Genomic DNA, 25,625 nt, shown 5'->3' on the forward strand with positions numbered 1-25,625 from the left:
AAAGGTGAAAATATAAATGAAAGTTTTTTTTTCTGTTGACTTAGATCATCACTCGGTAAAATTCATCATAGTCTGACGATACGATTTAGAGTTGTATGTGTTATGAACACCTGGCTTTAAAAATGTTATTCCGATCAACGGAAATATTAAATAAAGAATGGCTTCATGTTGTATATGCAAAATATTGTTTTCATGATTATTGTTGAATAAAATATACTGACATCTTAAACTGTCAGAGTATGTCTAAACATATGATAGATTGTGTGTGTAAAGAAGAAATTTGTTTCGCAACAAACTATCACCTTTCCAAATCAGTTCGCTGATCGTCCGGCTAATGAACCAAAAAGCCAAGTCAGATGTAATTTGGAACCTGCAATCATCAACGAGAATAATCCATGAATGCCGCTGAGCAAACAAATGTCAAGAAATAGTTTGTTCCTGTACTTCTGCTTTAACAACGAATCTGTTTACTCACTTGTGTGATTTATTGATGCTTAGATGTATTTTCCATCGAGTTTAGTGCTGTTTGAATAACTTGTGTATGAAAGAGGAAGAGAAACGTGTGGAACATGGAAAAGTGGATAAACAAAATCTCATCTCAGTTTAGGTTTGTTTGTAGCTTTAATATACATCAGGTTTGCAATTTTCTTTCCAGTTTGTATGTTTCAACAAACATCAATAACTGAGTATAAGGGGTAAAACAAAATAAATAATGATTTTGGTTGATGCAGTTTTTGAATTGCTCGAAACTAATGTATATTCAAGTGAAATCTGCCTGACACTTTTTACTCAAGTGTGATAAATCTAACGCCATGTATGGAGGTTGTAATCTCATACGTTACCTGTTTAAACCTATGACGTGCATGTTCATATTTTTATAATTTAGTATATGCATAATGCTGGGCAGTAGTATTTATTTAATATTTACATATAATCTCTCTCTTTCTTTCTTTCTTTCTTTCTCTCTCTCTCTCTCTATATATATATATATATATATATATATATATATGATTTGATAAGTTGTCCCTTAAACATCGTCTAGCTGTTAAACAAATTAGACCAGAGAAAATAATACTTAATATTTTTTCTGAAAATTATCTTCAAGAATCTTTTAAAATACGACCGATTAAGTTTCAAATAGATACACATCGCCATTATGTTTGTTCTTCCTCGATCCGACTGACATGTGAACATGTTTCAGTAGAAGATGCATAGAATATTTCGATAATTATCACAAGAAAGTGTTTGGATGATTTCCAATTTTTCAATGAATATTCTAAAAAGAAAATGTGGAAAGCAGACAGTACAGTCGCTTGATTTTAGAAAATCAACACGAGTGCGTGTGCATAAGAGAGAAATATAGCATATATATATATATATATATATATATATATATATATATATATATATATATATATATGTGTGTGTGTGTGTGTGTGTGTGTGTATGTGTTTATTTATCTTTATGTATGAAGTTTTCCCAAACTAAAATAGAAAAACTGGGATCGTCGTTTTGAAAACATTTTTTTTCATTCCATAATGTCTGGTAGTAAATCACTTTTATCCAAAATAAAATATCTCTGATATATATATATATATATATATATATATATATATATATATATATATATATATATATATATATATATATATATATATATGTGTGTGTGTGTGTGTGTGTGTGCGTGTATTTGTTTGAAGGTGTTTGTGTGCATGTGTTTGTGTGAGTGTGTTTGTGTGCGTGTGTGTAAGTTTACTTTATTTCGTAGTGATTTATGTGTCGGCGTTTCACCCATTCTATTGTATTTCTTATTTCATTCTTTTGTGCGTATTTCCATTGCATTTCTCCTTTCTTTAATTTCGAATAGAAACTCGTGTCAGGAAAAAGTCAGTGATTTTCAACAAAATAAATATAATTATTTGCTAAACGATTATTTCAAAGTGTCTCATACTCATAACCTTTTATACAATATTTGAGTATCCTGTAACGTTTAAATCGTTTTTTTAATACAAGCACACTTTATATTCGCAAATAGTAGAGGGTATCCTTTGTAATATGATATAAAGATAATGACAAAAGCTTTTTAATCAGTGGAATTGTTGCTTATTTGTCGCACGTTTGTGGATGCCCATTTATTTGTATTTCGATTTCAGAAACCGTCGTCAACTATAACATCGGCCACGGCATTTCCACGCATGATGCATTCATAGACGGCACGCAATACAATCCTAACACGCCTGTCCAAGGCCCGTAAATGTGTGTCCGTCAGAATCGGAAAAAGAGCGTCTGCAGCCATAGACTGTTGCATCAGTTGACTAAGAGGGACCGGCCCCTGATAGAAACGAAATAATTTTAATAGGGTCGAATATCGGATAAGGCAGCATTGGTAGACTGGGGCAAGAATCGTGAGTTCATCATGTTGACTTTTCCCAAACCTAAAAAGAAAAGTAAATCATTTATTACAAATAAACCAAATAAAGAAAAGTTTAAAATTTGGAGTTGCCTTAATTATGAAATGTACAATTGTATTTTCAGTAGAAACAGGACAATGACAATTATACCAAGGTGTGATGGTTCAATTGCGTTAAACTGCTAGCTATTATAAAGTGTTGATTGCGGTATGTTCATAATTATAATTATAATGAGATTTAGTCGTCAAATAAAGCAAGGAAATATATAGAGTGAGTGAGATATAGAACGTAAGATAGAAAAAAGAAACAAAGAGTAAGAGGGCTACAGAGAATGAAAGTGATAGTGGGAGTGAGAGATAGTAAGAGACAAACATAGAGGGATATATATATATATATATATATATATATATATATATATATATATATATATATTAAATTGTAATTCAATGAATTTCAAAAAACTCTCATTGAAATGAAATGAAGTGGTTGAGTTTCATATCAAAGAATTTTTATTATTCTAAGCAAGACAAAGAATGTTTTAGAAAATTAATCTCCTTAACCTATAGGGTTTCGATGTCTACCATCTCATCAGAGGAGAGAAAATATTAGCAAATACTTATAAAAGTATGCACCCTATTTGCTAAAGTCAGTGAGACATGGAAAGTCAAAGTCAAAATAATAAATTTATCAGAAGTCCTGTAGCAGGAGGATTTGCAGAAAAAAATCACTGACTTTAGCAAATAGGGTGCATACCTTTATAAGTATTTGCTAATATTTTCTCTCCTCTGATGAGATGGTAGACATCGAAACCCTATAGGTTAAGGAGATTAATTTTCTAATGCATTATTTGTCTTGCTTAGAATAATGAAAATTCTTTGATATGAAACTCAACCACTTCATATCATTTCAATGAGTGGTTTTTGAATTTCATAGAATTACAATTTAATTTATTTGCTCTATCTTGCATATCGAGCAATTCTTGTTTAGATGGGATAACTTATTGAATATTACTACCAGTAATATTTTGTAAACCTACAATCTCACGTTTCCATAACAACTCATTGCTAAATAATAACTATTCTGAAGTATATATATATATATATATATATATATATTACATTTAGGCAGCATTTTTTCATTCAAGAAAATATTATTAAATGCAACGGAGACACTTTGCTTTATGATTCATTTTTTTTTTTTAATTTTTAGATTTTCCTCATACTCTTTTATATATCAAAATCATAAATATTAATAAAAGTTCCATAATTGTTGCTGTCAAGAGCGCTTTCGATTCGTCCACGAATCATTTCCAGGTGTTGAAGTAAAAGTGTGAAGGAGCAAAAATGGGAAATAAAAGTGAAAACTAAAATAGTAAACGGCGTTAAATGATTATAAGTTAACATATGTAGAGTCGATGAAAAGTTGATTAAAAATTCGAGTATTAAAAACAGCAAGGTTGTGGGCACTTGTGGTTAGAAACAACTCATCACCGGCTATAAACACGTTGGAACACACCAATGTAGTGTGTAAATTCAAATGCTATAAACACGTTGGAACACACCAATGTAGTGTATAAATTCAAATGCTATAAACACGTTGGAACACACCAATGTAGTGTATAAATTCAAATGCTATAAATACGTTGGAACACACCAATGTAGTGTGTAAATTCAAATGCTCCATGGGAGAATGTAATTCCGAAAATAATACACACATTGTGCATACAACGACAGCGTTTTCCCGGCAAATAACCACACATCTAAATAATAGTAGTGCTATATATAAACATTTGATAAAAGAACATGACTGTCCCCTCCAATCTTAGAAAGGTCCTCGTTGACGACATAAAATTATACAACATGAAAATAATATTAAAACATTATAAATTCTTGAAGCGTCATATGTTAGAATCATTCAACCCACTATAAATGATATTGCATTCGAGAAAAGCAGTAACGTTCTAAAATGCCTGGAGTAGACGGGCTTTGTTAACAGATACACACAAACATATACACACACATCCTAGACCCCTAAGTCAACAGATATTAGACCATTCTTGTAATCATTTGGCCATGTTGATTTTACAGTGGGAGTTTAGTTCTGTGCAGTTCGGGGAGATCCACCCACCCAGCCCTTGCATTTTTTCTTTGAGAAGGAGTTAGGTTATTGTTAATCATCTGAGACGCCCTTACAGGGGAATGCCAACGTGGCCGAACAGAAACTTTTTGCAGGAAAGAGTGTTTCTCCTCTGGGGTGCTGACTTCTTAATGCCACATTCCGACCCTGGTGTCTAAGTTCTTGCTGTGGGAGAGAACTAAAAAATAAAGCGCGAGAGAGAAGAGATGGAGTAACAGATAGTTATGTAAAGTGAAAGCGTGTGTGTGTATGTGTGTGCGTGTGCGTGTGCGTGTGTGTGTGTGTGTGTGTGTGTGAGATAGAGAGAGAGAGAGAGAGAGAGAGAAAGTGAGAGAAAGTGAGAGAAAGGGCGCGAGGGTTGTGAAAAAACTATTTTTTACTTGTAAGCAGAACATTTTGTTTAGGTCAGATTCTTTACCATCAATGACAGAATAGGAAGCGAGAGGAGAGGAAGAGAGGGAGAGGAAGAGAGGAAGAGGAAGAGAGAAAGTGTGAAAAAGAGTGGAAGACTAAATGAAATAGAGGAAGAGAGATATAGAAAGCGAGATATATTGAGAGTGAGATAGAGAAAAAGAATGTGGAATAAAGTAGAGTGAAACTGAATGAAATAAACAGAGAGAAGAGAGTGAGATTGATGAAGTGAAAGAGAATGAGAGAGAAAGATAGATTGAGTAAGAGAGAGAGAAGTGAAGCAATGGTCATTTTTGCTTGTCGTTTGGCCAGAAAGTAAGAAATGCTTTTTATTGTGTGGAGGTTTCATTTTTCTGCACACATAAAAATGAAACACGTCACAAACGTAAGAAGCAATCGAACGCAAACGTGTGTCAATAAATAAAATAACTGTACAATGGGACACTTTTAATTCTATTTCCTACACGCTAAGCAATGCCGGAAGCTCGTCTAGACAGCGATAATGAAGAGATACTTACGCTCTTCCGTTGTCCAGATGTAAAGGAAAAGTATCATTGCCAAATTCTCTGAATGTGTCGTAATGGTGGCGATCCATATTACCTTGAAAATTATTGCAAATATTTTATGAGAATAAAAGCAAATTTGTCACAAGATTACGAAAATTCCTACTGGATACATTTCGAAATGAAAATGAAAACTAATACAACATCTTTTTTTAAAAATTATTTTTCATGGATTTGAAATGTAAAAATACACACTGATCTTTTAGAGTTCCCTACTGTGACAGAACTTATAACTTTATAATATTCAAAGTGAAAACAGACATGCTTTATTGCTTTGTATTTATAAATTAAGCATTATACAACAACAATGAACGCCTTTTGTTGTAACTCTCAATTGTAAATTATATATATATATATATATATATATATATATGAGGAAGTTTAAATATATATATATATATGAGGAAGTTTAAATATATATATATATATATATATATATATATATATATATATATGAGGAAGTTTAAAAAGCTGAGAGCAATGCGATAAGACCAGAACGGCAAAAGTAAAAGAAAGAAAAACAAACAAATGTTTGATTAGAGAAATGTCTAATTATTTCATTTATAATTCCTCTTCTCACTATATAATCATCGGTGAACCAAGTTGCTGGAGTACATAAAGTCCGTTAGTGGTATGGATACTACCATTTATATATATATATATATATATATATATATATATATATATATATATATATATATATATATATATATATATATATATATATATACAGGGTGACCCCAAAAAAACAAAAGCTAAATGGAGGCCATCTAGAACATATGCTGTAGAACGGGGGTGGTGGAGGCCAAAGACCCTAGTATTTTGATGTGATGTTTTGAATATAATAAACTAGTTATGACCAAAGTTTCATTTTATTCGGACAAAACACTAAGAAACGAGGCCTAATCAGAGTTGGGCCCCTTTTTTTGGGTCACCCTATATATATATATATATATATATATATATATATATATATATATATATATATATATATATATATAAATGTAAAGTTGGTTCGTTCTAAAGAAATAAAACCATGTTTATACGTTACCAATTTATTTGAAATTTTCAGACAACCCATTTTTAGAGTCGAGGTATGTTTTTATGTTATTAAAATAAATTTACCTAATTAAAATTAAAATATTAAATAAAATAAATATATTTATTTATCGGTTCTGCGAATCTGTTCTGTTGATAAAACTGAACTTCCGGTTCGATTCATTTCACAGCCACGATTTGACGAAAGGTTTAATTTTCTGTTAACTCGATAAGTAAAAAAACAAAAACAAAAAAAACAACATATTTCATTTGTTTATCTTCCAAATTTTTTAATTTACACATCTTTTCTTTATTATATAAGGCCAAAAAAAAAAGTTTGTTGCTTGCTTTTGAGTTTTTTTTTATATAAGATTACTCATGCAGATTACTCGTGCTGAAATAATGTTATTATTTAAAAAGTCATTCTTAACATGGGGAGGTAAGGGTGTTTTGTATCTATTCTGTACTTTAACCTTACAATTGAATAAATAAAAAAAAATCGTAAAACGTTATTTAAACGTGGAAATATGATTTAAAAAATAGCGCGGCTCTCTGCATTAGCACCATTTTTATTTATTGTTGTTGTTTCACGAATTTTCGGCCAACTATTCCTCTGGCCTTCATGAAAAGAAGTCCTTTTATAAATGTTCAGTAACTTTTTCCTTTTATTATTCTTAAAGAGTAAAACTTTTCTTATTCATGAAAGGAGTTAAGCCTACGTAAATAAATAAATGTTTGTACACGTGACAAATTATCAATAAATGGTTTAGTTACTTTTTTAAAAAAATGTTTGTAAAAGTGCGAAAGGCGACGTTACGTTGTACAAACATTACTCCCATGCTTTATTTCTATACTTATAGGTTTTTGGAATTTTTTTTCACTGGATTATTATTGATTGGACACTAATTAAACAGATTATTAAAAAAAAAAATGTAAAAAAGAAATCATTATTTCGACATTTGAAAGTGGTGCTGTGCTCACTTTTTAGTTACAACGTTCTGATAAATCAGTCACCCATTTTGTAAGCAATAAAAACGCGGTATATCAAAACCATAGAATGTAAAAATAATGAGTCTCTACCGCATTTGTAAGTCAGAAATATATTTGTTTCTCAAAGAAAAAAAATAGAGAGAACAGGACTTTTTTTAATTGTTTTCATGAAAATAAAGTTTCGAGATTTTTATTTTTTTTTTTACTTATCATAACAAAAAAAAAACACACACAGTTTGTGTGTTTTTTTTTAATTGTTTTTGTGAAAGGTGAGTTTTTTTTCAAAACTTTTGTTTTGTTTCTTTTTAATTTTTTAAAAGTATTATAAATTTCACTAACATGCTGGAGAAATGTTTAATAATTTGGTATTTTTTTAGATTAGGTCCACCTCCACAATTTTCCTTTCAATGACGACATTTATAGGTTTCCGAGTATGCTGAACACGCAAATTGCATTGAAATTTTGCGGAAATAAATAGTTGTATTATGCATTGTATTCTTCGGCGGCCATCTTTTTACGTGCACACGCGCCATAAACAAATACACACACGTAAAAAAGATAGCCGCCAAAGATTACAATGCATAATACAACTTTTTATATCTTGATAACTACTTATTTCTGCAAAATTTCGATGCGATTTTCGTATTCAGCATAGTCGAAAACCATTTCAAGTCGTCATTTAAAAGAAAATTGAGGAGGTGGAGTGGACCTAATCTAAAAATTTACCAATAATTTTTCATCCCGTACGCCTCCCGATACATTGCTTCGTCAACATGCGACCATTTTATATCTCCCGAAGACACTTCCGTATTTAGAAAAAAAAAAAATAAATAAATAAAAAGTGACCGATTTATCAGAACGTGGTAACTAAAAAGTGAGTATCCCTTTCAAATGTTGAAATGATTTTTTTTTTTTTTCAATTTTTTTTCATAATCTGGTTAGTGTTCAATCAATAATAATCCAGTGAAAAAATTTCAAAAAACCTATCAGTATAGAAACTCCACCACGTAAGTAAATAAATAAAAAATGTTACGTGCGCATGCGTAGCAGTATCAGAATTTTTGTAGGAATTTTTGACACCCCTAACACGAAACTGCGAATACAATATAAACATCTCGGAATTTCTCTGTTAAAAGTGGGTTATTTATTTTATTTATGGATTATACTTCCAAAATAAACTATTACAGTTGTTTTAAAAGTAATAGAAATATTTTTTTTTTTAAAACATTAATGAATTTTCCGAACTCAATATTTTTCAATTTTTAAACTCAATATTTTTCAATTTTTAAATTTTAAAAATCTATCAAAATTTTTCTATTGATTCTATTTTTACGATATTTTCAGGGTCAATGTGAAATTTTATGTTCTTTCCAATAAATCGAATATAATATTTTAGACAAACGTTTTTTTTAAATTCACGAACCCCCCCATACCAATTTTTAAGTGTCTATTAAAAAGTAAATACTTAATTTAGTAACCCGAAAGTAAATATTTAATTTACTCACAAATTGAAGAGAAAAGGTCAATACATAATATATTCAAATTAAAAAAAAAAAAACATAGTGTTCTTTTAGAATTTTACCTGTAAAGTTTGAAGTTTAAAACCTTTTTTTAAACCACATTATTTGTTTTTTCTTTTTTTTTTTAATGGAACCTTGGTCTTTGCTCCTTTAATTGACAAAAAAATTAGGGCTTGAATTACATTTTTCGAGGAGTTATAAGCTTGGAAAGACAGGGGGTCGAATAATTCACGCCTCCCATTTTGTAAATGTCTAATAATAATTAATTTAGAACCCGATAAGTACATAATTATTTACTCACAAATTGAAGAGAAAAGGTCAATACATAACATAATATATTCAAATTTAAAACAAAAAAAACATAGTGTTCTTTTAGAATTTTACCTGTAAAGTCCGAAGTTTAAAACCTTTTTAAAAAAAACACGCTTTTTTAAATTTTTTTTTTTAATGAAATCTTGGTCCTTGCTTCTTTAATTGAAAAAAGAAATTAGGGCTTGAATTGCATTTTTCGAGGAGTTATAAGCTTGGAAAGATGGGGTGGAATTATTCGCTATTTTCACGAAATTTCTGACACTGCTACTAGGGGGGTACTAAGGGAACGACCATTAAATAATTCTGCGAGTCGCCATGGAACTCAACGCCCAAGGAGTATCAAAATAGTTTTCATGATCTGAAGAAATTTTTTTTCCGAAAAGTGGGTGATCACTTTTCCATCTAAATTTAACTTAAAATGAGCACCCACTTTCTGGCCACCTGAGGAAGGGGCATTTATTTTCGTGTTTATTGACTTAAAGGTTTTTTTTACAAGGCAGTTTGGTACGCGAATGCATATTTAACAGTTTTCGTTTATGCTCACGCATAGCATAAACAAAGGCTACGTCTGTGAAATGGAAAATAGTCCCAGAGTTCAGGGGTTAATACCATGCAAAAGAAATCAAACAAAAAGACTTTTAAGCCAAGAAACACACAGAAAGAAAAAAAAAATAGCATCCATTTTTTTTCTATCGAATTCATTTGCTTTTTTTTATTGAAAACTATTTTCCCCCGGATTTTTGATATAATTTTCCATTAAGGGCTGTGTGTCTCACGTTCGTAAATAACAAAATTTTTTTTGTAGATTTTGGTGTGTTAAAAACGAATCTGCAAACCGTTTCCGTCACAAAAAAAAAGTTTTTATAATATGAAGAAATTACTTTTTCGAAAAAGTGGCGATCACTTTTCCATGTAAATTTAACTTAAAATGAGCACCCACTTTCTAGCCACCTGAGAGAGGGGGGATTTTTTCCCATGTTTATTGGCTAAACAGCTTTCGTTTATGCTTACGCATAGCGTAAACGAAGGCTACGGCTGTTAAATGGAAAATAGTCCCAGAGTTCAGGGGTTATTACCATGCAAAAGAAATCAAACAAAAAACTTTTTAGCCAAGAAACAGAAAAATGCCCCTCTCTCAGGTGGCCAGAAAGTGGGTGCTCATTCTAAGTTAAATTTACATTGAAAAGTGATCACCCACTTTTCGAAAAAGTAATTTCATGAATGTCATGAAAACTTTTTTTTTGCTACGTAAACGGTTTGCAGATTCGTTTTTAGCACACCGAAATCTACAATAAAATATTTCGTTATATATGAACGTGAAACGGGCCTTAAAGTAAAATAATACCGGATTTTTTTGAGCAGATTTGCCGTTTAGTTGTACAAATATCCTCACACCAGGTAATCACTAAAAGGGATTTTTAAAAGTCGTCACCTGTATCGAGCAAAAGTTTAAAACCACCGATTATATGCCAGCCTACATCATGGTAACATATATTGAGTGAGTTCCTAACAGTATTTTTAGTTTAAACTCATTTTCCCAAAATTTCCCCAAACTTAACATGTTCGATACAGTCTGCCGCCATTTGTATTTTTCAGATATACCGATAAACATTGAATGTTTTTGAACCGATTATACATTACATAAAAACTCTAAAATCTTATCCAGTTAGGTAGAACACTTACTTTTCTTGCCTTTGATAACATTTATTTGTTATATATTTATTTTTTGACAACTTCTTTGTATCTGTGTTTAGTAATATAAACCCTTTTCATTTAATGTAACGTTTAGTCGGCTCGAAAAACAGTGTTTATTGGTGTATTTGAAAGCTACAAATGGTGGTGGACACTGTTGATTACTTTAAGTTAGAGAAAGTGAGTTAAAACTAAAAAAACTATACAAAATACTGTCAGAAACCTATCCATTATGCCAGCCTATGTCATGGTAACATATGTTCGGTGAGTTTCAGACACTGTTTTGTATAGTTTTTAGTTTTCAACTTACTTTCCCCACATTAACGTATTCAACAGAATTCGCGACCATTTCTGTTTTTTGAGCCAATTAAACATTTTACATTACATAAAAACACTAAACAATTATCCAATTAGGTAGAAACGTAAATTACCTTACCTTTGCTTTCATTTATTTGTTTTTGGACGACTTTTTCGAATCTGTGTATAGTAACCCCCCTCCCCCCACCATCAACCAAATATTAATTACTAAATCACATTTTTTAAAACAAAAAAAAAGCATTTAGCGTTTCAACATTTTTGCTACGTTCGGCTTCATCCACTGATTGTTGGTCAAGTCCAAAACATGAATGATTGACAGAAACTCTCGAGGATCCAGATCAAATTCTGCAAGAGCACCATTTTTTTTCAGTTTCGCCTTCTTTTTCACTTTTTGCAGTGGATTGCTGTACTAATATAAGAAACATGCATTTTCTCTTTTATTAAATTTTTCCATTACACCAAATTGAGCCACTGCAACGCGTGGCAGGGTACAGCTAGTATATATATATATATATATATATATATATATATATATATATATATATATATATTTGTCTTTACATAAGCAGTAGTTTGTTGCTACAGTCATGAGCATGTTCCGGTCTACTAAACAAGTAGTTAATAAAACATGTTAAAAAACACTCTGAAAAAGAGTTAAAAACATATTTAATTTTAAAAAGGAAACACTAAATAAGTGGATAGTCCTTAATCTGCGGAGTTTCGAAGAAATAGTTTCCTTCTCATCAGAGAGTAGGATTTAGCAAAATGGGGGATCGGATTTTGCTTGCAAAAGTATTTGATGAAGCTACAAGTAAGTCATAGATCTTACTTGGTAACAAATAGTGAAGGAGAGGGAATATGGCGAAAAAAAAGGTGATTTCACGTGAATGGATAGTCTGGTGAAGGGTAAAATATCCAATAACGGTAAAATTCCAAAATCAAAATTTTAAAAAAAGTTGGTTAAGTTTCCATTTCCACAAGTAAAATCCAAGGGAATCGTGTAATTGGTCCAAAGTAATCCAAAAGGCAGAAATCCGTGGGGGCAAGTAAAAGGTGTGCATAGTAAAAAGAATTTAAAACGACTCTCAAGGCTAATTTTGTGAGAAGGAGTAAAAAAAAGAAAAAATATTGAATGGAGATTGAGTTAATATTAGAATAGAAAAGCCAATGTAAAAATGACCCAGACAAATTGACGTTGAAAAGGCGGCAAAATTTAAAGCAAAAAAGGGGTCAACTGAATATACAAGTTATTACTTAAAAATTAAATTATCAGCAAGAGTTATTAAAGGAAGCAAGGGCGAGAACAGAATGCTACTGAGAAATACAATAATTATATTGCATTTCTGAATAGTATTCTGATTGTAAAAAGACATTTGCATATAATTTTTAGAATTTTTGTGCAACCTCATCATCAGTAGTGTTTATATTGTTTAGCAACGTTTTTGCAACAGACTGCAATAGGACTACTAGAATCATCATCAATTCTATTCAGTTTCAATAATTTAAAACTGAAAAGAAATCAGTTCCAAAAATACAATCTTTGCAAGCATTTATTTGTAATCAATCAATAAATCAATTAATCTATATAATTATAAAACTCAAATGACCTTGTAACGAGTGATGTAACCCATTTTCCAGTTTACGACATCAGGTTGTGCATGCGGGCATAAACATTAACGTATAACAACGTAAACAAATAAACACAAATCACTTCTTTTGCAGATTTTGACCTGCGTACTAAAATATTAACGTTATTATTTCGAAATTATTATTTAACATGGGAAGAGTGGGGGTGTTTTGCAACTATTCTTTATTACAACTATACTGTCGCTATTTTCTTACAACTAAAAAACTTTAACTCGTTGACAAACATAAGAACAATTGTAGTAAAGCCAAGACTACTACTACTACTACTACTACTACTACTACTACTACTACTACTCCTCCCTATCCGTCCCTTTTCCTTCCTTCCTCCCTTCCTTCCTTCTTTTTTATTTTTTGTTTACATTTCTACATGCAAAATAGTTGCGTAAGAACGGCAAATTTGTTGACACATTTACTAATCTGTTTCAATATTAGTTTTATTTTATTTTATTTTATTTTATTTAGGTTTGAGTTTTTGGCTTCAGGTTTTATTAATTATTTTTGTTTTAGATTTTAAGTTTCTATAACTTGGTTGAAGGATTCCACTATGGGTTTTTCATTCTTATATTTCTCATCGGTAGGTTCATGTACGTTTTTGCTGCTAAATGACTTTCGTCGGCGTTCGATTCGTAGGAAAATCATGTTTAATTTTCGATTTTTGACCGATTATTCGGAAAAATAGGTAACTTTACACGAATAGGGAGGATTTTTTTTTCATATTTGAGTGATCCGTCCGTGATTTTTCATTTTAATATACTTTAATAGAAATGCTTCTGTTATGTCAAAAAAAACAAAAAAACTATTTTCTTTACGTCATACATGAATTCCATAGCTAATATAACATACTGACCCAACGGGTCACGTGTAGTCTAGTAAAATATAATTATAAATTATTTACCATTACCTTAAATAATTTTATAATTGATTTAAAATGCAAAAATATGAAAATATTCTTATGTTTCATTATTGCTACATAAGACAAAGTAATAATTGAAAAAAGATGCTAATTTAGTTACAGTTATTAACAGTTATTAACAGTTGAAATCTTGGCTTATTTATTTCTACTCGCACTTGCAACAATACTTTCTACAAAATACCAAATCTGTATAACATATGATTGAAATCGTATTGTGTCACCGAGGGTTGTAATGTAAATCTAAATCTCTCGCTTAAATTTTTCAAAACGAAATCTTAATACAACACTTATAACTTTAATATTACGAATGGAAATGTCTGAAAACTATTTCGTTTTATCATACCCAATTTGGCAGTTGTGTTGTCTCTATTCAAATAAATTTTTAAAAAATTGTGCACATGTCAACAACATTGCATAAAACTGTGTCGAAAACAACTAAAATATGCATTTAAAGCTTTCAAAACAATCGGATTATTTTTCCAAACCAATTTTAAATGTCTTCAAGATAATTTTAACAACAATAATCATTGCTTTAGAGCAAACATTAAAGTCAATGATAGAGTATATGCAAATAATTACATTAGTTTCAAAAAGTGCTTTCGCACCAGTTCCTATGTAATATTATTGGGAAAGTTTTTTCTACACAGTGCTCATGTGATATTACCCTGAAACAACGTCAATACCAATACTGAATTACCTGTTAGGAAATCAAACACAGCCATATCCATCATGTCTACGAGTCGACGTCCCTTATTAAAAGGAGGTTTTACTCGGACCTGGTCGCAGTAATCATCGTAGATTTCCCATAAAGCTTTGCGGTGTTTCGAATAAGAACGTCTCCATGGAGATCGCCACGTCTTCCGAGGTGCCACCTTCTCCGGGGGTAAAAGCAAGGCGAATGAACCTTCTAGCATGTCTGGATGGCCACAGATAGCATGGCTAGTGTCACAGTAATAAGAACAACTACCATGAAAACAAACGTTTTTTGCTAAGAAATGAAAAGAAAGAAAAAGAAAAAGGTTTGCGATGATTTGTATAGTTCATTGAACAGAATTCAGAGAGAAATAGGTACGTGCAAAATTAATAGCCGATGCTCAAAATGTACAAACATTTTGACCCCTCGCTTTACTTAAAAATTCACCCAAAATCAGCAAATTAACCAACTTTAATGACATTTTTAGTATTTATCAAATAATGAGCACTGAATATAATGAGTTCATTATTTTTATTAAAATCTTAGTGGAAATCTATTATTTTGTATGAAATTACCTTTTATTAAAGTTATGCTTTCAGTAGTAAATAAAGAAAATGCGTGAATCTATTTCTGCTTATGAAAATAAAGCATTGTAAATTGTAACAAACAAAAAATTTAACAGGAACATTACGAAAAAATCCCCTAAAGTTCGTATGAATGAATTCGATATACTTCGAAGAAAAATGAATTTCTCGAACTACCGATATTATTATTGAATTAATTGTTTATTTAATATTTTTACACAAAAATTATAATTACAAAAGTATTTCTACATTTCTTTTTAGATTACAGATTTCGCCTGCTTTTTAAATGCAAGATTCTAATATATTCCTTGTTTGCATGAATGTGAAACTTTTGGCGTAACATATTTTTTTATATAATCTTGCAAAATAACAATTTGAGTTTTTTAAATTTTAAAGCAGGAACATAGAAAAATAATTAAATTTAAAAATGGTAAAAATTATACAAACGTTTACGATAGGAATGTACGGATTCGTGGCTGGGAAAAAAAAGAAAACCAGCACATCCTACATCTCTTTAACTACCTGACGTCATTTTCAGAGAGCTTTTCGGCGTTTTGACATTTTGTACTTATGTATCATTCAACCACGGTAGTGGTTGAATATATGCTTAAGTCCGAAATTGAATGAATCGATACACATTCAAACCCCCACCACTAATTCCGTTCGCAACCAAATTTCAAACGGGTTATATAGTTGGATAGAACACCTCATTAGCTACATTTTGAAAAAAAATTTCGAAAATTGGTTCAGTAGAAAAAAAGTTACAACAAAATATGTGGGTTCACAAACAGGAGAGTAAGTACATACATAAGTGACTAACGCTTTTTTTTTATTTTGCATAACTTTTTTTTGTATATAAATATTTTTTACTGCGATTTTGCCAATATGACATGTTAGCGTAACGGTTAGAGTACCGGGGGTTGGTGGAAAGATTTTAGGTTCAATCCCGTGTATCGTTTTTTTAATAATTAAAAAACCGAACTTTTTTTTAATAACTAATTTTTTTTAACTCTCCTTATATGCGGTTTTCTTTTCCTAGATGGTTTAGATTTTCAATGCAGCACAGTACGGTTTGGGATCTTACCGTACTATTCTCCTATGCTTTAATAGCTGCATGACTATCTGAAAGGATAGCTATTTCCTGTTGCTGAACCTCTTCCATGATCAGAACCTCAGATTCAAACGCCTTAAACATGCGCTATCTCTCCTTCTTCTTCGGTTTTTGTCGTGATGTTTACCGAATGTAAGAGCTGACTTGTCAGACTTAGGTCTGAGATCCTGCTCTTCGGTGAAGGCGGGGGTGGTGTTTGGTACCACATCCAATGGTGCCAGCTCATGACTGGTGTTTGGTGTTGTATCCGATGATACCTGTATGGTGAAGACTTCTGCTTGGAAGACTGTCCTCAGTTTACCAAGATAATAATATTTTTGACAGGTGAGGTGGTTTGAGTATTCTATATAAACACTCGCACCAATCCTATCATTCATTTTAGATCCATCAGTATAGCATTTGATTACGTTGCTTTCCAGCTCTTTTTCGTAATCTCTTGCGCCTGTTCTGTCATAAACCATACATGTGAAATGCTTTTCAAATGATCTGGTTTTAGTCATAAGGTCACCCGGCACATGCAAGAGCGGTAGTTCCTTCCTAGCCTGATTACACAAATCCACGTGACTCTTTGTTTTTCCAGTAGTCCCAACAGATCTTGACCACCACAGACCCATGAGATCTATTCTATAGGATCCCCGTATCGCTTCTGCCTTCAGGAATTCTTTAATCGGAGGGATATTCAACAGCATCTCCAATGCTCCAGTAGGTGTGCTCGGATATGCTGAAGAAGTCATTAAACAAGCAAGTCTTTGTACCTTCTGGAGTTTCTTCCTCAAGTACAGTTTCTCTGTCCCGCGGATCCAGGAAACACATGCATACGACAAAATGGGACATACCATAGCAATGTATATCTACCTCATTACATGCGGGTTAACTGCCCAGGTTTTCCCCACAATTTGTTTGCATTGCATAAGGACTGCAGTCACTTTGGAGGAAATATTTTCTATGTGGCTTTTCCTGGTTAGCTTACTGTCCAGGATTACCCCTAACAGCCTTGCCTCCTGCGAAAGTTTCAATTTCTGTCCACTCAGAAAAAGGTCACCAAGTTGGCAATTCCTTTTATATGTAAACAAGACCATTTCTGTTTTACGGCTACTGAATTCTAATTCATTTCGATTAGACCATTTATTAGGAATATTTAATGCCATTTTGGCAATACGCCTGACCAATGATGCTTTTGAACCCGCGACCAGCACTGCGATGTCATCAGCATCATCCTGGGCATAAATATTCCTATTTTTAAACTCCTTTAAAAGAGGATTCAGCATACAGTTCCATAGTAAAGGTGATAAAATCCCACTTTGGGGGTTTCATTTAACTACTTTAACAGTTGCCCTCAGTAGTTCTACTTGAACTGTTCTGTGCCTCACCATATACTCAATCCATCGGATGAGTACTGGTGGCACATTGAGTTCTCGTAGCGACTTGAACATACTACTGAAGGGTATGTTGTCAAAAGCTCAAAGAAGATGGCACTCGGTGTCTTTTTAGATATCTAAAAAGACACCGAGTGCCATCTTCTTTTTTGTTAGTTTACGCTCTATACAGATCACGAATTCATGTACCGCAGTCTCGGTAGAGACCCTAACTCGGAACTACTGTGATTGAATGATAAATATTGCATAAATGTGTGTTTGAGAGCTAATTTTTTTGGACAATCATTAACAAATATTATAAATTTATATATTAATACAATAGCAATGTCTGGAAAAATCATGGATTATATGGAAAAATGCGCGCATGAAAAGTAATATTCTTAAGATTTTATTAAACCTGGAAAAGTAAAGGACAAGAAATTCAACCTAGAAAAGTAAAGAACAAGATATTCTAGTAAAGTAGTTAGTAGATGGAATTAATAATTTTATAATTTAAATATTATATTCATAATTTACATAAAAATTAATAATTTTATTATATCATAATTAGGATCATTTAATTAATTTTTATGTAAATTATAAAATTATTAATTCCATCTACTAACTAACTAACTAATGAATTAATTTTATTCAAACAATTTTCACTACATAAATATATGCAAATAATAGGAGGGAAATAAGTTCAATCCAGCTACTGACACCCTTTCTAACTCAACAATAAACAACAACATATGCAAATAATAAATAAAATATTTATCAATATTCAAATTTCATTTTTAGCTGCAATATTTTAAGTCTAAAAAATTCTTATTTTTTACTTTACTAGAATATCTTATTCTTTACTTTTCTAGGTTGAATTTCTTGTCCTTTACTTTTCCAGGTTTAATAAAATCTTAAGAATATTACTTTTCATGCGCGCATTTTTCCATATAATAATACATGTTTAAAAGATTTTCATTTGTTGTGATTTTGCGAAGGGCAGAATCTTTCGCTTTTTTCGCTTAAGGTATTTTTTGTATAAACAAGGCGTTTCTTAAAATTTTCTTCAATATGAAAGGACTTTACTGACTATCTTTGAAATAGACACAGAAAATTAATATTAATCTTTCAAAGGATTTTCAAAATGAATTTAATTAACTTTAAAATGTATCCGAATTTGTCAGTTTCCGAATATCGCCGTGAAAACATTTTTGATTATAACTTTTTTTTTCACATGTGCAAATGCCTTTTGGAAATTAACTTTAATCTTGCAAATACAATGAAAAAAGTAGTCGGAAACTTACAAAAAATAAACTTTCAAAACTATGTCCCCCTATTTTTAGTTTCCGCTAGTTTTGCCCGTACCTAGAGAAAAACAACAAAATGTGCAACAAATAACTATGCAATCGTAATCAAATTTAGTCTTATTTCGAACAAATTTAAAGTTCTGAATTTTTTACAAGTTATTTCAAAATTAAAATAAAATAATAATGTCGTTTGAAACATATCTTGCTTTTTTCTGTTCGTGTCCTGCGCTAAGCTAATGATTGTTTTCCATTAAACAGTCCCAATTTATGATGAAAAGAGTTGGAATGTTATTTAATAATTGTGGAATTACTGCATGTAAAAACCGCATCCATATGTTTACAAGTATTAAAAAACATCCGTATGTTTTACAAGTGTTTAAAAACATCCGTATGTTTTACCAGTATTAAAAAACATCCGTATGTTTTACAAGTGTTACATGACAAACATTTTCTTCTCGTACAAAAACTTTTCAGAAAATGTTAAAACTGATCAAGCATTAAAAAACATGCCGTACTTATATACATGCATTATCTGGTACAGATCTTTAGTTCTAAACTCGTTTTATGTACATAACTAAAAGATCTTTAGTTCTAAACTCGTTTTATGTACATAACTAAAAGAGCACATAGTCGCTGTATGCACAAATGTGTACGTTATTGTTTTCGTCCAAAATTCGTAAAAAAACTATTTTAGATATTGAGAACAACCGTAAAACTATTTTAGATATTGAGAACAACCGTAACTGCACATGAATACTATTCATATGATTTTCATTTATAGTCGAGTGCTAAGTTCTGTTTTCTTGTCGAGAAAAGGCTTTGTTCATCCGTATCATTTAAAATTTTTAAATCCAAACACATAAAAAAGTACGTTAAAATCACGATAACAAAACTCAGTCATAGCCAAAACAAATCGCCGCTGTATACGAACTGTTATTTCTACATACTATATAATATATACAGTAATTCCAAAACTAATACTATTATTATTTAACTAGATTAGAATTGTCATCAATACTATTTAGTCTTAAATTGTTTCAATAATTGAAAACTGGCAGAAATTAAAGACTAGCAGATAACATAGCTTGAAATAATCGTATGTTGTATTTGTTTCAGGGTCATCCGGTGAGACATTTGATACATCAGTGATAAATCATATGCTTTTTAATGTACTTTAACGTTTTATTTTAATATTTTAATATACTTTAACGTATCTTGATGATCTGTCGAATAATGTGTCACTTGGTTTTCGACCGTTATTTGAATTTCTGATATTCGTAAACGTTTATACTCGCTAAAAACGGTTCCGTCAATTTGAAATAATCATTGGTTTCTGTTGGATGGCTATTTTAAAAGATTAAGCATGCTTAATTAAACATATTTACACACAAATCTTGTGTGAAAATATTTTTGAAGAAATTAAAAGATGCGGTGAATTCTTACCTGGTGAAATGAAAAACGTCTTAGCCAGTTTTTTGTCAGCTAGTCTTTTAATATCACGTGTCATATTGATGAGGCGTCCAGCGTTTGGTGGCACCCGATTGAAATTAAAAATCCTGTAAAAAACAAAACAAAAACGATTATAAATTCAAAAAGACGAAATGCCTTTAGGGCTATGACAAGAGAATATTGTTTTCATTATTTTGACTCTCGAGTATATCAGTTAATATCTTAGATGTTTTTAGATACAGTGATGTGGTTCTCGATTGATTAACTGTGTCTGTATCGGATATATACTCGAGAGTCAAAGCAACAAGAAGAACATTGTCACAGCCTAATGATTGCGAATAACATTATTTCATGGAAGAAAATGTCACAACGCCATGTATGAAACATTTAAATAGGCAAATGATTGTGAAAAGGGAAATATTGGATTCTTTCCAAATCTACTTCCACTACTTTCTCATTCTGCTTGAGAGTAGGGTTTCATTGATTTGGAGTTTTTCGTGATCTTCAACGCTTCTTTTGCTGTCTTCAGGAAAATCGGTTTATTTCAAATGATTATCCTGGTATAATTTCGAAAAACTTGTCTCTATTCAGCTTAATTTCTAATAATTGATCCTGAAAGTGTTCTTAGTAAGACGCTCCTCGAATGCAACATATTCTCTTTGTTTTGCAAATCTAAAAAGAAGCTGAGTCTTTTGGATATTACCATTAAAGATAAATCCTTTTGACTTATTTTGATTTAGTTGCGGCTGTAAATCTTCCTCCCTAAACATTCTGACAAATATGGGTACAAATGTGTCAAATGACAGGTGCTAATTTTTAGCGGTATCTCGACGTTTGAGCTCCTAAAGCGAAACGTCTAAATTTTTCTAATTGATTTATTCGCCCTCCCTTGTATAATTCGGCCAGAATGCCTATGTAACATGTCTTCTTTTTATTTGATTCATCTGTCTGTCCCTAAGAGGTTATTGGGATGCGGAGTCGCTTTTGTAATTCTTTGTGCTGTTAAATGACACTTTCAAGTCCTGCATGATATCTTCCACTAGTAAATATGCTAACTGGACACGTTTTAAAGAGTAAATTCTTAAACTAACACCGATTTGATTCATTGTATATTTTTTGTTTATAGTATTGTATATTGTATAATTTTTTATGATATTGTACATAAAAGTTTTACTGTTCTCTTTCACTCTACATCATATTTTATTGATATAAAGTAGTTCATTTATTAATCGATTTTGTTCTGGTAAATGATAAATAGATGATTAGAATTATTATGGTGTTTGGGGGATTTAAACGTTAGAATCAATGAATGTTATTAAATAAATTATTTTAATTATCGGATCTACAAAATTAGTTTTACTATTTGAATTTAGAAAATAAGAAGTAATGAGTCTTAGATAGGTTTTGAATTTACAATTAAATTAATAAAAAATATTAATGAAATTTCTTAATAAACTTTGCCCTTTTGTAATTAAATTTGGTAATTTTTAAATTCGCCTTTTCACATTTATTAAGCAATACATTTTGATCTGTAACTTCGCTTCCTCGCATCTCACTGTAAACGCCAGTGTTTAAAAGAAATTTTTTATTCATTTATTTATTATTATTAATTTATAAATTATAATTATTATTATTTATATTTTAATTTATAATTTATAATCATTATTTATTTTACACGGATAAATAGTCAGTGATGTATGTTTGGAAAGTATATTCAAACAAGAAATAGTCAACTGATAAATGTAAAATCATAGAAAACTCGTCATATTGATTCCTACCCTCTGCCCATGTCACTCACCTGTCCAAGTGGAAAGCAGCTATTTCTGCATTGTGCCGTTCATAATCAACAAAGTAGAAATGATTCGGTAATGTCTCTTTATCTCGTGGAAATCTATGATGAAAAACACAAGAATATTTTAAGGGTTGATAACAGTTTTAAAAGAGATGAATATTTAGCGACTGGACAAAATCAGATGAACAGATATATTTCTTGTGCATTTGAAATAATTTAATTGCATTCTTTTAAGTGACATTTTTATTTCATCTTAAAAGTAATTTACATGAGCAACATGTGACGTCTGTTAATAATTATATAACTAACCTTGACAATGGCTAAAAAACTTAAAAATATTAAAATCACTAGTCCTTAAGATATCTCAGTATGTTTATTGGAAAAATGACAAGTTGAAATAAGTTCAAGAGTTTAAAGCAATCGATGGTCTTTATTCATTGACTTATTGAGACAAGGCAGGAAGCTATTAGATGTAAGAAGCTTACAAGAACTAAAGATGAGTATCGTAAAGGCAGGATTGGCATATTGGCCTTATGTCGTTCAATTCACCATGAGTATATGGCCTAATAGTATTTATAGGGGAGACTGACACTATCAATATCATGTCTGTAAGAGAAGAGAGAAAGACAAAGTTTGAGGCAGTTAAATTACACGATTCTGCATTTTATCAAGAACCCTAAAATGGGACAGGGATTGACCAGACCAAATATAACAATACTACTTCATATATGGTTTTACAGTAGACTAGCAAGATCACCCGGCGTTGCTCGGGACCGTATAAGACAATGAGAAAAATTTTGAACATACCTGTTATTCTTAGAATAGAAGAAATTTTGATTTCTAGGTATTATTTACCAAAATAATATTTTACCTATCCTAAGACGAGTATTATATGTATGAAATTATTGTACTTTCCTTAGGACAGGAAATTTACAGCACGTATATGGAAAAAAAATCCTTACCTAGGACGGGTAATGTACAATACATATTTAAAATAATTTACATAATTTTCTGTCGTGCAAACTTTTCTGTATATCACAGGTAAGAGTTTTTGTTTTTACATCAGAGTGCTATAGTGAAGAAGAACCTTATTACTCAATACAAGTCATACTACCTGAATTTATTATATTATTTTCGGTTTTGATAACTTATGTACGTCACACGTAAGATATTCTTTTTTTTCATGTGAGTACTATGCTGCACAAGTACCTTATTTCTTGGAAAAGATAGTGTGCAAGTATCTAATTTCTAATATAAAGATGAAACTACTCGATGTTTTACATAAGTTTTTCATATGAGTTAACTATACTGTACAAATACCTTATTACTTGGATAGAATTCCTTTTACACATAAATACCAGTGGCGGCTCGTGCCTAAGATTAGTGGGGGTGCTGTTTTAAAGAAAATGCCTATTGTTTTAATATTGTGTAAAAATAAAACAAACATAAAAATATAATTTATACGTGTGCACACGTATAAAAATACAATAACTTAAAGGAATCCTTAATAGATGTTAATATTTTAAATATTTTACTTATTACATTCATTTGAAAGTAAACTTCATTCTTCTTGTTTTAATTTGTGAGAAAAGATTGATAATTTTCTCCTTAACTTCTGAATGACTGCTGAAGAACGTTTTTTTTCAATTGAAAGCACTGCAAGTGCATTTAGTCTTTCGCAACCCATGGTGTTCCTTAGAAAAGTTTTTATTCTTTTCAGAGTTGAAAAACAACGTTCTATCTCTTATGTAGTCATGGGAATTATCAAGATAATTTTTATGAGTTTTGTGATTTCACTAAGAACATCATTTAAATTGTTTTCCAAAATAAATTTCAGAAGATCAATTACTTTTCAATACTCATGGATATCTGACCTACTATAAAATATTTTTAGCTCAGTTTCAAACTTTTCTTTGCCAATCATGGGATATGCTTCAGTTGTCAAGGATATCTCTTCTGTAGGTAGTTTTTTCTCTTAAAACTAGCAAAGCTTATCTTGTAAAACAATTTAGCAAGTATTAAATGTTTAGTTGAAGAATATCTGTCCGTTATATCAACAGATATATAGTCACACAGTTCTTTAGCTTCGCCCTTGAGTGTTTGTGAAGGATTTTCACAGTATTTGGTGTTTCTTATCTCTAAAATAGCAGTTTTGAAATTTGTTATGTATTCATTGACTTTATATATGCTAATTTCCCGAGAATTAATTTCAACATGAGACATAATTTTATGAAATAGCTCAAACCAAAATATGAAATTTTCATCGTTCAAATATTTCAGAATTCCTGTCGCTTCTGCAACGGTCTCATCTACATATGATGTTGACTGAATTTCAGTGACAGTTTTTTTATGTTTGAACATTTTCATGAACTCTATTTATGTATGTTAACGTTCCACCTTGTGGCGGATACACGTAGAATGCTTACATCTAGATGCTTCTTGAAAAATGGACAGACGCTGTGGTGATCTAGAAAAGAAAGTCGGAATAGCCAAAATGTTAGAGATAACTATTCTAGCATTTCGTGTAATACTTGCTGCATTCCCCATTATTAAACTAAGTTGATGCGCATAACAGTGAGTGAAATGCGCATTACTATAATCTGCTTTTATTTTTGCCTGAGCACCAGCTTTTTTGCCTTTCATGACATTTGCATCATCAAATGTCTGAGCTATCAGTTTTTGGCGATTCCCTTGAAGGATTATATCTAATTGTTGTAGAATACCTTTTGATATCCCATCAGCGGTTTGGTTTTCTGGAATAAAAAATCCCCAAATGCGTTCAAGTATTTTTTCATCCAAGACGTAACGTAAAACAATGATCATTTGTGTATGTTCAGACATATCTGTTGTATCATCAGCCATGACAACTACAAAGGAAGCTTTGCTAATTTCTGCCCTTATTTCATCACGGTATATTTGTAAAAGACAATCAAGTATGTCATTCTGAATAGTCTTGGAAACTCCTTTGAAGACATTACTGGTTTCTAAGTGATTCTTTAAATCTGGAGCTAATTAAGATGCAAAATTTAAAAATCCTCTAAATACACTTGGATTTACTGAATCATCTTGTTCATCATGCCCTTGTAAGGGAGTTTCAAAGTTCCCACAAAAGAAAATACAATCTATTATTTTCGATAAAATTTCATGGTTCTTCTTAACATTCGTGTTATGATGATTGATTGAAAGTCTGTAGGCCTCACTAAGTTTTTCTTTAATATTTATGGTCCCCAAAACTGATAGGGAAACTACATTGTCAACGTGCTTCTCATGCTTTTCAGTTCTATCTTTCATTTTGCTAATAGTTCTGAAACTATCTTTTGTCCACGTTACATCACCTCTTATCAACAAACAAGGAAAGCAGAACAATGCCTTTTTTAGTTCA

General features: G+C 31.0%; 1 protein-coding gene across 2 annotated transcripts in view; it reads right to left on the reverse strand.

Annotated features, from left to right (window-relative positions):
- Nucleotides 1-1,819: 1,819 nt before the first annotated feature.
- LOC145252667 (extracellular serine/threonine protein CG31145-like) overlaps nt 1,820-25,625 on the reverse strand; it is a 201,457-nt gene continuing 177,651 nt past the window's right edge. Inside the window, exons 5-9 of one of the 2 annotated variants that reach the window (XM_080112448.1) lie at nt 22,250-22,342; nt 20,446-20,558; nt 14,649-14,939; nt 5,477-5,558; nt 1,820-2,435 (exon numbers count right to left, since the gene is read on the reverse strand). In XM_080112448.1, the coding sequence (XP_079968574.1) occupies nt 2,150-2,435; nt 5,477-5,558; nt 14,649-14,939; nt 20,446-20,558; nt 22,250-22,342 (865 nt within the window). In that variant the 3' untranslated portion in view covers nt 1,820-2,149. The remainder of the gene's footprint in view (nt 2,436-5,476; nt 5,559-14,648; nt 14,940-20,445; nt 20,559-22,249; nt 22,343-25,625) is intronic. The other variant, XM_080112449.1, reaches the window with a different exon arrangement.

This window comes from Euprymna scolopes, chromosome 29 (genome assembly GCF_053919585.1).
Source record: "Euprymna scolopes isolate OS-2025 chromosome 29, ASM5391958v1, whole genome shotgun sequence".
Classification (NCBI taxonomy): domain Eukaryota; kingdom Metazoa; phylum Mollusca; class Cephalopoda; order Sepiida; family Sepiolidae; genus Euprymna; species Euprymna scolopes.